The sequence below is a fragment of the Poeciliopsis prolifica genome, unplaced genomic scaffold, assembly GCF_027474105.1.
Source record: "Poeciliopsis prolifica strain line A6 unplaced genomic scaffold, Auburn_PproV2 SCAFFOLD103, whole genome shotgun sequence".
NCBI classification, from domain to species: Eukaryota; Metazoa; Chordata; class Actinopteri; order Cyprinodontiformes; family Poeciliidae; genus Poeciliopsis; species Poeciliopsis prolifica.
The window spans coordinates 110-13,230 of NW_026562478.1; the positions used below are offsets into that span (position 1 = coordinate 110).

A 13,121-nucleotide genomic window follows, 5' to 3' on the forward strand; every position below is an offset into this window, starting at 1 on the left:
CATCAGAACCAGTAAACATCAGAACCGGTAAACATCAGAACCAGTAAACACCAGAACCAGTAAACACCAGAACCAGTAAACACCGGAACCAGTAGTAGAACCAGTAAACATCAGAACCGGTAAACATCAGAACCAGTAAACATCAGAACCGGTAAACATCAGAACCAGTAAACATCAGAACCGGTAAACATCAGAACCAGTAAACATCAGAACCGGTAAACATCAGAACCAGTAAACATCAGAACCGGTAAACATCAGAACCAGTAAACATCAGAAACGGTAAACATCAGAACCGGTAAACACCAGAACCAGTAAACACCAGAACCAGTAAACATCAGAACCGGTAAACATCAGAACCAGTAAACATCAGAAACGGTAAACATCAGAACCATAAACATCAGAACCGGTAAACATCAGAACCGGTAAACACCAGAACCAGTAAACACCAGAACCAGTAAACACCAGAACCAGTAAACATCAGAACCGGTAAACATCAGAACCGGTAAACACCAGAACCAGTAAACACCAGAACCAGTAAACATCAGAACCGGTAAACATCAGAACCAGTAAACATCAGAACCGGTAAACATCAGAACCAGTAAACATCAGAACCGGTAAACATCAGAACCGGTAAACACCAGAACCAGTAAACACCAGAACCAGTAAACATCAGAACCAGTAAACATCAGAACCAGTAAACATCAGAACCATTTCCTCTCCCCTGATGCACAACCAGCAGCAGGTGATTTCTGGATGGTGAGTCAACAGGAAAACCAACTCTTGTTGTTTCCAGCAGCCATTGTACGGCTCATTCAGCAGTGAAACGTGCTGGAGCTCCATCTGGGTTGCTAGGTAACGGGCCGGGCCTGCTGATTTGTTTTGAAACGTTTTTCAAATCAAAAAATATTAAATTAGTGCCAAAAAACTGGTTGGTTTGTTTTAAGAAGCAGTTTAGACCCACAATTTTGCATAATGGCTTCCCTTTATATTCTACTGATTAATGTTCTGCAGTTTTATCACATATTTTATATCAGGGCTCCAAAAGCCTTTGCGATGTGACTGATTTCAGCGTTTATTGGTCTCTACGTCCAGAAATTATTCACTGAATGAAGAGAAAACGCAGCAGAACCTCAGCAGGTTTCCGACAGGATGAGGAACCCAAACCAGGAATTAGCCTGGTTCTGCTTTCATTTACCAGAAGGAAAATAATTTCTTCTGTTTCCAGTCCTGGTGGATTTGTTTCTGTTTTAGATGTTTCCTTCTGTCACACACCTGGATTGAATCTGTGGGAGGTTAAAAGGCTTGTTGATCGCCATCATGTAGTGATTTGAATCAGCTGCTCTGCAATAGAACACATCTAGAAAGTGCAGAGCAGGAGCCTTGAGGACTGGAAATAAGAAGCTCTGCTTTACAGGAACAAATCTGAGAACTCAGGAATTTTAATCCGTTGTAACTTCCTGAATTGGAGCATTTTTCCCCCAATAAGTCACTATAAAGCGGAAAAATTAAGACGTGACTCCGTGTTGCGACTGCAGGCGGATTAAAGACGCTGAAGCAGTTTTTGTAATGAAAATACAGTTTTCAAAGTTTCAGTCACATCGTCAGCAGCAACGTTTCATCATAAATGTGTCATAAAAACGCCGGACAGGAAACAATCGCTTCGAATGTTTGGTGAGAAACTCTAAAAATTCCTCCTGCTGGTGGGAATGAGGTCAAACTGGAGCCTGTTTGTTGAAGTTTCTCACCGCATGCATGAAGCGATTAGGAGGAAATCTGCATAAACAAGCAAGATCTCCCACAAAAGGAGAAAACGTTGAAACCAAACACCATAAAATATGTTTACTGCAGCTGTAAATATTTTGTTCCCTCCTGACTTTTTGTATGTTTTATTGAAGAAGCAGTTTCAGATCTGAACAGTTTTTCATTTTCTCCATGTATTTTATTGTTGTAAGATTTGCAGCTTTAGGTAAACGAAACTTCTAAGGAAATAAAACCTTTTCATATTCAGACCAACAGATTTGAATAATTCATTGTGATTTTTGAGTTAGAAAAACATAAAGTAGGACAGAATTATGTAGTAGGTGCACAAGTTGAGTCAATAACTTTTAAATATTGACAGAAATGACTATATTAAGTTTATTAAATTAAAACATTTCATTTTCTACATTTGTAAACTTTTTATAAGTCTTTTATTGCAGTTCATAAAAGACATGGATGTCACCTACATTGACTAGTTCATGGTTTAAGGGATTTGTTTTGCAGAAATAACTGAAGGGACATCCAAACAAACAGAGCTACAAATCAAAGAGTTTAATTCAATTAAACAAATTAAAAAGGACAGAAAATACAAAAAATGGATTTTCACCATAATTTAACCACCATAATTTAATTAATTTAGTTTATCATGTTAAATTCATTCACTTTTCTGTTAATACAAAAATAAAACTTTCTTTATTCCTACAGAAAGTTTGAAAACATTCAAAAACATTAATATGAAGAAGAAAATTCAGGAAAAACCCTTTAAAAGGAAAGTTTATTCACATTTCTATGGCATATTTACCCATTTTTTAAATATAAATTTTTACAGTGTGTGTTGAAACTTAAGCCAGTTTTCATTTTTTCTGGTTAATCCCAAAATGGAGTTGAATTAAAAACTCTTCAGTTTTTCCTCTGGCCTTCATCTTCTCGGCTGATCTGAGAGACTCTGGCGCCTCCTGCTGGTCGGACATCTAAACTGCAGCTCTTCCTCTCCAACTTGTGAAACAATAAGTCCAGAAAAATTTCCAGCAGCCTCCGGCCGAGTGTTGCATGTTGTAGACATAATGAATGAGCTGCATGTGGCTCTATGAGCTTGTTGTTCCCACACAGATGGGGGACAGAGCCGCCTTGTCCACATGTGAAGCCGTTAGCGTTCCACTTTGTGCCACGTTATTATTACTGCCAGGTACCAGACAGGGAGGCCAGAACCGCTCCGGCTGTTCACTCTGAACCAGAACCTGCTTCTGGGTTGAGTCAGAACCAGAAGGAGGAAGATGGGCTGGATCAACAGGAAGTGGTTTTGTTTTTGTTCAAATCCTTCATTTTGTTTGTAATTCCCCTAAATTTTATGCTGAAGCTGTTTGAAGGGGAATTTTCTGCATATAAGGGATGGACAGGATTTTCCATCAAATGAGCCCAAAGTATGATAGATCCAGTACCGTGCTTTACAGTTGGAGAAGTTTAGTTTTAGTTGCCCTTTAAACCACAAAATATAAAGAAATATTTAGTTTAATAATTTGAAGCTAAATATTGAGCTAGAAACCTGAATATTTACTCTCAGATTAAATACTTAGTTCACCAACTAAATATTTACTTTCTACAATAAATATTTACCTCCAATCTAAATATTTTGTTAGCAAGCTAAAACCTGCTCCAAATTAAAAATGTAAACATTTTTTCCTCATGTTGACTAAATTACACTTTGCTTCTTCTTAGAGACAAATATTCTCACCATATCGTTCATTAATTTATAAATATCACATTTACAACTAAATGTTGAATTAGCAAGATAAATATTTAGCTTAGAGCCTAAATATTAAGCTACTAAGTTTAGGATTTAATTTTCTTGTCAAGTAAATATTGAGATTCCAAATAAGTATTTAGTTCTTACACAAAGGTAAACAACACGTCTGGGAGAAAGGGGGAGGAGCTGCGTCTCGGAGGCGGAGCTTAGTTCAACCAGGTGTTTTGCACAGCTGAGATTGCAGGATTTCTCAAACATGCATGAAAGATTCAAAGCAACTCTCCAGGTTTGTTTCTGATGAGAGAATTACGTGACGCTGCCCCTTTAAGTAACGCTTCCGCCAACCTGTCTGGCGTGATGTTGGCATTTTTAAACCAACAGGAAACTTGGCCAAATTGTCACCGGGTTTCAAAATAAAAGAAGGAGCTAAGGCAGCGTCCGTCAAAGCAGACGGTACTCGAGCGCGTCAGGAACGTTTCCAGCTGGTGACATTCCTCTGCAGGCCAAAGGAGATGCAGCTATTCCCGTGGGAGGCTGGGAGCCTGCTGCTGGCAGGCAGCGGCCCGGGATGAAGTCACAAACATCGCGACTGTAGTCGACTCCCACTCCCCCCGGGCAGCACAGACGGGGCATTATGTGGCCCGGTACCAGCTGGTACCACGGGCGCCTCGTCCTCCTCTGGACTTCATTCGCCGCTGCCTGTGGAACCGGGACATGGAACCTGCGGACGTTCTGCTCAGATGCATCGTCGCCTTCTGCTTTTCCGCGCAGTGCTGGGCTCAGAGACGTGAGTACCGACCGTCCTGCTGATGACCTCTGACCTTTAAAACACTGCTGTACGGAGCACATCTTCTAAAACCAAACCTTACTGGATGAAGCGAAACACCAAATGTACTTTTCTGTTTTCAGTCTGAGTTCAGCAAAATTTGGATCAATTTACAGGTTATTTGGAATTCTGTTTTTTTAGTGCATCTGTTTCACTGCAAAAATACAAAACTCACCAAGAATTTCCTGTCTCTCTGATTTCACTGTCAATACGACAAAATGAGGTCGTCAGCAAAATATTTAAGCAAATTTAAAAAATCCAGCTCAGTTCAAAATACTTTATTGATCCCAAAGAGAAATTAAATCATTCAATTAATATTGATTTTAACAAACAGACCAGTTATTATTTCATGTCTGACATGGAAACCTGGTGTAATCTATCAGTAGAACATTTTTAAATCAATATTAAAACAATCAGTTTTGTCTTATTTCAAGTCCAGAAAGATGTTTTCACTAAAGTATTTTATTTATAAAATTTTGTAACATTTTAAAAGTACAATCTGACAGCTTTTTTCTTAAAAAACATTTTTTAAGAGATAATTATTTCCTGTTGAACAAACTTTATGGCCCCAATTTAGCTCCATAGAAACACAGAAATTTGAACCAAATTCAACTGGATTTAATCTCTTTATATCTGATTGATTATCTATTGTTGGGGATCAATTTGATCAGTTTGGTTTGGAAAAAACCTTGAAGCATCGATTCATAGAGCTACATTTACTGGATCTGTTTACTGGATCTGTTTACTGGTTCTGGTGTTTACTGGTTCTGGTGTTTACTGGTTCTGATGTTTACTGGTTCTGGTGTTTACTGGTTCTGATGTTTACTGGTTCTGGTGTTTACTGGTTCTGATGTTTACTGGTTCTGATGTTTACTGGTTCTGGTGTTTACTGGTTCTGATGTTTACTGGTTCTGATGTTTACTGGTTCTGGTGTTTACTGGTTCTGATGTTTACTGGTTCTGATGTTTACTGGTTCTGGTGTTTACTGGTTCTGGTGTTTACTGGTTCTGATGTTTACTGGTTCTGATGTTTACTGGTTCTGGTGTTTACTGGTTCTGGTGTTTACCGGTTCTGTTGTTTACTGGTTCTGATGTTTACTGGTTCTGATGTTTACTGGTTCTGGTGTTTACCGGTTCTGTTGTTTACTGGTTCTGATGTTTACTGGTTCTGATGTTTACTGGTTCTGGTGTTTACCGGTTCTGGTGTTTACTGGTTCTGATGTTTTACTGGTTCTGATGTTTACTGGTTCTGATGTTTACTGGTTCTGGTGTTTACCGGTTCTGGTGTTTACTGGTTCTGATGTTTACTGGTTCTGGTGTTTACTGGTTCTGATGTTTACTGGTTCTGATGTTTACTGGTTCTGGTGTTTACCGGTTCTGGTGTTTACTGGTTCTACTGTTTACTGGTTCCGGTGTTTACTGGTTCTGGTGTTTACCGGTTCTGGTGTTTACCGGTTCTGGTGTTTACTGGTTCTGATGTTTACTGGTTCTGGTGTTTACTGGTTCTGGTGTTTACTGGTTCTGGTGTTTACCGGTTCTGATGTTTACTGGTTCTGGTGTTTACTGGTTCTGGTGTTTACTGGTTCTGGTCCGGTTCCCAGTCTGCACGGTGCAGCCCGGCCCGGTAACCATTCCTGAGAACAACACGGCCGACGTCCCGGTGGTGAAGATCATCTCCAGCGGTGATGCGACTCTGAGCGTCTCGGTGAACCCGGAGGATCTGTTCTACATCAAAGGCAACGTCCTGATGGTGAAGAAAGGCCTGGATTACGAGGTAACAACAACAATAATCCCCCCAGATTATGAGGTAATAATAGTAACACCTGCTCACAGTTTGTAACCAGGAGTGTTCTGGTTCCCAGTCCCTGTCCAGTCCCACTCTGGTGGTTTGGGTGAAGTGCAGCAAAGCCGGATCCAGATCAGTGAGTAAAACCAACATCATGCTAAACGTTCCCTGTTCTGGATCAGCCGGCGCCGAACTCAACATCCTCCAGAACTATCTGTTCATCTCCTCTGCAGGTGAACGAGTCTGTGGAGGTTCTGGTGGAAAACGTGAACGATAATCCTCCGAACTTCGCCCAGAACCACTTTGTTCTGGACGTGAACGAGGTGGACGCAGTTTTTCTGCTGGTAAAATGTTGCCAGGTTTCTGCTCTGACTCTTGTGTTCCTGCAGCTCTCTCCAGTGAACTCCAGCGTTGGACTCATAGAGGCAACGGATGTTGATTCAGAGCCGCTTTATTATCGCTTAGAGTCTGCAACTGTAAGCTTTCCCCCATTCTCACCGTTTTTATTATTATTCATTTCACAAAAAAATGGTATTTGTACCTTTACGTCTCTTTCCTCTGAGTTTTCCTGGTTACTTGTCAATATTGCTGCTTTTAAATAGATGTGATTTTTTTGCTGCGTTAAGAGGGAAAAAAAATGCCAATTAAAGGTGCAGAATGTAACTTTATTAAAAATATTTTTAATATATTTGTTAAAACTGTAATGACAGTTACTCTGAGTTATTGTTATTATTGCCATCTGAAGAAATGCATCACTGCCGACCAAAAAGAGCCAATCAGAGCCAGGAGGGCCGTAGTGCTGTCAACTAATCTCATGTACTCGCTGCTAAATGAGAGAATGGCAGAGAAACGACTTACCGTTACAGGTAAACAATTTATCTACCATCACCAGTGTCTGTGCTAACTAGCCTAGCATTTACAACAAGATCTGCTGACAGGAGAAACTGTAGTAGCAGCAGAGGAGGAAGGAAGAGCATCACACACAAGATAGTGATTGACAGCGCTAAGACCCGCCTCCTGACTCTGATTGCTTCTCTGAAAGTTACAGACTGTACCTTTAATGCTATAAGGTCATAAACATTTCTGTTGTCACAATGTCAGATTTGGAAAATGATCCGGTTGATTTGTGGAAAACTGTTGAACTCCTCAGTGCTGCAGTAAATCAAAACGCTTCAAACAATTTGTTATTATTATGATTATTATTACTTTGGTGTTACTCGTCCTGACAGACTGCAGCTACTTTTTCATTCCCTTAAAGGTGTAACATGATTTGAAATAGTTAATCTGTCTTACTTTTCATTCTAAACCACAATATTTGACCCGAACGTCTCAGGAGAAATATTTCCGTCTGGAGAACATCAACACACCGAAGCTCCTGGTGAAAAGCCTCCTGGACTACGACGTGGTGCAGAAGATCTCTCTGGTGTTGCACGTTCAGGTACAGGAAGGACGTTGCTCTGTTTTTTTCTTTTTGTCCGTTCCCTGATGTTTGTCTTCCGCTCCCAGGACACCTTCAACGGTTCGGCGTCCAACGAGCCGTTCTTCACCTCCGTGGCCCTGATCACGGTCCAGGTGAGGGACGTGGACAACCGGCCGCCCTGGTTCCAGCCGTGTCTCAGGACCAACTTGGGACTGGCCAAGCTTTGCGTCAGCGGCGGCTACAGAGGCAAAGTCAACCTGACGGAGAAGGAAGTGAGTTTGGACAGCAAATATCAACATCTCTTTTTAAAACTAAAAATGTACAAATGTTTACTTTTCTTGCCCAAACTTTAAGATATGATGTTTGGGTCAAATCTTAAAAACCATAAAAAATTTATTTTTGTGGGTTTGTCTAGAACATGTGCAGCGCTTGTACAAAATGCAAAATAATTTTGTCTCTAATGTTAAACTATTATAAAACTTTACACAAAAAACAAAACATGTTTTTAAAAACTAACATATTTCAACTTAGTTTATTTGTCAGGGTTAAACTAAAATCTGAAACAAAATGTGAGAAACAGACAATAATCAAAATTCTTCCATTTCAATCTGCAGATCGTCAGTGTTGTGATTTTCTGTTATTTTTAGTTTTTCATATTTGTAAAATGTGATGAAGTTTGACTTTGACTAAAAGGGAAGCAGTCAGTTGTTATTTTAGGCGGATTGGTTTCTTCTGGCTGGAATCGGTTTGAGCCTCGTTCTGTTTTCACAACTCAATTAACTTTCAATTAACTTTCTACATGATATGTGAACAAATATGATTATACTGACAATATTTGATGAGGGTCCAGAATGTGAACGGTGATTTAGTTGAATGCTGAGATGGTAAATGAAAGCAGACTGGTTTGAAACGCAGGAAGGCCCGTTGGTTCTGGAGCCCGGACCGGTTTTCGCCAGAGACGGAGACCGGAACCGCAGCGAGCCGATCAGCTACAGGATACTCCGAGGTCAGACACCCAGAGAATCACTTTTGATTTTTTCAGGTCTCATCTTCTGACTTGATACTCAATAACTTTATAAAGAAAATGTCTAATTTATTATTATTCCCTAAAAATATGGATTCATTGAGAAGAATTAACAGGGTAAAAACATACAAATATAATTATTTTTTATACATAATAGATACATAAGAATATCATGGTATCTCACTGAATTGTAAGTAAAATATGTCAACATTTTTCTTTTTTCCCTGTTTTGGAAACATTTACTGAATATAATAATAAACATTTTGACATCTTCTCTCATCTATTTAAATGATCAAACTGGAAAAAATATTTAATGGGGTTATATTTTTACCTAAATGATGTTAATAAATAAATTAAAATTAATAACCTAAGTTAACATTGAGCCAACCTAAACTATCCAGATGAGTAAATAAACAGAATTTCAGTAAAATATCTTTACATAAATGTTTCATTCAGGAATTAGATTTAGAACAACAAAATAAAACAAATTAAGAAGCTAAAAACATGGCAGCTGGTGCTAACTAGTCATGCTAAGCTAACTGGTATTTGCTTTTTCTCCAGATTGAAAACAATTTAAGTCAGCTCATTAAATATTACAAAAGTTATTAGTTCATTACTTAAAGAAAAACAATAAACTTGTTTTTTTAAATACTCTAATGTTTCAAAGATTTAAAAATAATCCAGAGTTTAACAATTAGCTTTAGCTCATTAGCTTAGAAGCTACTAGCCAAAATCTTTGTTTATTTTTCTCAATATTTCCATAAATACGTGTGTACAATTATTTTTTGGTATGTAAAAAAACAGTCATAGGTTTTATTAGTTTTTCTGTATTTGAGTTTTTTAGGGAAGTTTTAGATTTTTCTAGTGATTTATGTTTTCTTTCATCACCAGGAAATGAAGGGAATATATTCCAAATTGATGAAGACACGGGGAACATTACAATGACCAAAGCTGCAGATATTGTTGGCCCAATTATTCTGTCAATCCTGGTAAAACTGGGGGGGGGGAATAAACATTTTTCTGGGGATCATTTAAAAAACATCCGACAATGGGAAGCTCTGATTCTGGACATGTTTTCCTCCGTTTCAGGCTTCGCAGGTGAACAACAGGGATCAGTTTGCAGTGACTCAGGTGACCATAGAGGTGATGAAGAAGAGCAGGAATCCTCCGCGCTTTGAGAAAGAGCGATTCGAGGGATTTATCTACAGCAACTCCATCCCAGAGAGCATGATACTCCGAGACCGGACCACCAACAGACCCTTCAGGGTCCGAGCCCGCGACGAAGACTTCGCAAGTGTAAGTGACGCTCAGTAAAGTCTGCTTTAAAAAAAGTGATACAGAAGAGAGTGATACACAGTGCAGTGTATAGTGGCTCCTATCAGAGGCTTTTTCAAAACCACTGTGAAACAGACTGCTACAGGAGATCCTTCTGGATTTACAGTACAGTCTGGTTAAATCCTGATGTTCTGAGGATAATTAACGTCTTTGTTTGGTGTTTTTGGGGTCAGGGTCTAAACCCCGACATGAAGTATGAGGTTCAGTACAGCAGCAGCTACGTCAACGTGACTCCCGACGGCTTCGTGATCCTGAAGAGAGTGGTGAAGACGGAGTCTTTTGCCCTTCAGGTGACCCATGGATCCACAGCAGCTCAAAGGGCCAATGTACAGCAGTACATTCCTGCCAAAACACTCAGAAATCTTTTGATTAATCTCAGAAGGTTTGCAGAAAAAGTATTTTTGAATTGGAAAAGTAAAAAAACAAAAGAAAAAGAAAAACTCACATTTTGAAAAAATTTTCTCACATTTTGGAAAAATTTGGAAATTTCTGAGAATGCTGAATCTCAGAAATTTCCATTTTTATTTTTAGAAAATTTCAGTTTCTAAAAGCAAATTTTTCTGACTCAGAAATATTAATGTATTTTTTCTACAACATTTCTGATTTTTTCTGGCACATTTGCAACTTTTCAATCTGAGAAATGTCAGAGTTTTTTCTAGAAAAGTTGAGACCACTCAAAATTTGAGTTTATTAATGTTTTTCTCGTAATTTTACCACTTTTCCAACTCAGAAATGAGTTTTCTCTAGAAAATTTCTGTTTTTCCAGCAATTTTTCAACTTTCAAACTCAAAAGGTTATACTTTTTTTTCTAGAGAATTTCTGAGATTTTCCAGAGAATTTCTGAGATTTTTTGCTGCTTGCTCCGTAATGCTGCCAATCCGCCGTGGTTCTGACCAGCTTGTTGCTGCCGGAGGCTCTTTGCTCATTTTGTTGACTGTCAATGTTGTGTCTGCAGCTCAGAGCCGTGGATTCTGTCACAGGAGAGTTTGGGACTGCAGCGCTCTCCGTTCAAGTCATACCTGGTAACAGAAAGTTCAAAGTTCATCTCTAGTTTAGTCTGGAATGACTGGCTCAGCCCTCGCCTGTGTTTGTCTGCAGCCGTGGCCGTCCCGTCTCCGTCGAACGTTGGCTATCGGCCCGGCGACATGGCGCTGCTCGGACTCATCATGGCAGCTCTCCTGGTTCTCTCCCTCATCGTGATTGGCTTCCTGATTTCCCGCCTGTGGAAGGAAAACACGAGTCTCGAGAAAATTTGTGAGGTCAGTTTGCAAAATCCAGGAGACAGAAGAACCTTGAAAAATCTTCTAAAATGTTTCTTTGGACTTTTGTTGCCTTTTTTCTGTTCTCCAACTAAAACTCAAAGCAAAATATAAAACTTTTGCAGAATAGACAATAAAACAAAGTTACTATACTGGTCTCTGGACCTAAATCCTGGGGAAAACATTTTTTATAATTTTTACCATTCTTGTCATATGAACTCAAAATATGACTTTATCCTCTTATTGACTAAATTCTCATACAAATTGTTTTTGTTTTTTCTTACTATGGTCCCAATACACTGCTGTACAATTTGAAGGTTTTTAAAATGTTGCATTAAAAAGTTTAATTTATTTTTGCCAACATTGTGGAGAGGTTAACTTGGGCCCCTGTGTTGACCCCTGTGTTGACCCCTGCAGTGCCTGGGCCCCTGCCTGCGGTCCGACCGGCCCCGGTCCGGCCACAGAGACTCCCTCCAGTTCACCAACGACGGATTCCAGAACGAAGCCGACCCGAGCCGAGGCAAACGCTGGAGCAACGTGGTTCCCCGGCGCAGCACCTTCCCCAGCCCCGGAGCCGCATCCTGCCGCTCGAGAGGCGGAGCCGCCACTGCTCCACCTGCGGCGTCTACGCCAACCACATCTCCAAGGGGAGCCCGTCGGTGCGGAGGAGCAGGAGCGACGGCGACGAGTACGGGATGAGGTCCATCCTGTCCAAGCAGCGCCGCAAGGAGGGGCAGAAGACGGTGTGGTTCAAGGAGAGCGAGGATTCCTCGGACATCGAAGTGGAGATCATCCCCGACTCGGTGGGCCGGGTGGAGGAGGAGACGGAGGAGCAGCTGGAGGTGGAGATGGAGGGGGTGGTGAGAGACCCCGCCGCCCCGCTCAGAGACCCGGAGCTGGAGAAGCAGAGCGACGAGCCGGATCCGGGAGACGGCTCGGAGAAGGAGCAGGAGGAGGAGCGCTGAGGTCAGAGGTCAGACTGGGCTGAACGTTGCTGGTTTTGTGATACGGTTCAGACTCTGGTCCAGCAGTTCCAGGACGGCGTTCCCAGGATTCCCAGAGCTGCTTCCAAACAGGAACCCACTGATCGGAGCAGTTTTTATCCGCAGGTCCGGAAACGCGGCATCACCGACCGGACCAGAAACTCGTTAGCGAGGAAAAGGGAACCTGGGACGCCCGTTTCCTCACAGTGTTGGGAGACAATTTTTATAATAAAAACAAAACGGAAGGAGCTGAAGGATTTATTTATGGCAGCGCAAATGCAAAACAAAAACAAAAAAAAAAAAAACACTCCACTAAACATTTAACAGTCTAAAATGGTTGCGTGTTAAATTGGTGTCATTTTTTAAGGCAGCAGAAAAATAAATTCCTAATTCACTGAACAAATGATTTGATGCTTTTTTCTCAGTTTAAAAGCAAATATTGGAATGGTTTGGACTCAAAAGAAAAATTAGAAACAAATGTGCAGAGAAACTGAAACTGATTCCACACTGGCACCATCAGTAGGAAAAATATACAAATCAAATCCCCAGAAAGGATTCAGAAGAGTTAGGGGAGGACCCAGTTCGGCCCGTTTGGCCAAAGAACTCTGGTTTGGTTCGAATGCATATGTGAACGCCAAGCGGACCAGAGATCGCTCCAAAAGCAGGAAGTGGACGACAGCACTGTGGGAGAAATGGCTCTGAACAAATACCAGGTTATTGAAACAGCTGAACAGAACCAGAACACAAGACGTTCTTTTAAAAAAAATTTATTGAGCCCAATCACTTTGACAAAAACATCAGTAGTAAAACCACCTTCCACTTCAAACGCCAATTAATACATTTTAAAACAAGTCCCTGATTAAGACGGAAAAGAAAATTACTTGGATGTCTCAAAAAGCAGAATCGGTACCATAGCACAACTCGTCACATCCAGGTTCTGCTTCACGCTCCATCAGAACCGGTCCAGACTCCTCATCAGTGCATCTT

At 40.6% G+C, this 13,121-nt stretch overlaps 1 protein-coding gene across 1 annotated transcript; it reads left to right on the forward strand.

The window, feature by feature from the left end:
• The first annotated feature begins 4,205 nt into the window (after positions 1 to 4,205).
• Positions 4,206 to 12,658, forward strand: LOC129354088 (cadherin-related family member 5-like). The gene is given in 15 exon segments (XM_055023578.1): positions 4,206 to 4,289; positions 5,929 to 6,101; positions 6,190 to 6,249; positions 6,347 to 6,436; positions 6,503 to 6,589; positions 7,447 to 7,551; positions 7,620 to 7,805; positions 8,449 to 8,539; positions 9,449 to 9,546; positions 9,647 to 9,853; positions 10,066 to 10,182; positions 10,848 to 10,914; positions 10,991 to 11,151; positions 11,569 to 11,713; positions 11,716 to 12,658. Coding segments are annotated over 15 exon segments (2,061 nt in total). The 5' UTR covers positions 4,206 to 4,216; the 3' UTR covers positions 12,117 to 12,658.
• The last annotated feature ends 463 nt before the right edge of the window (positions 12,659 to 13,121 follow it).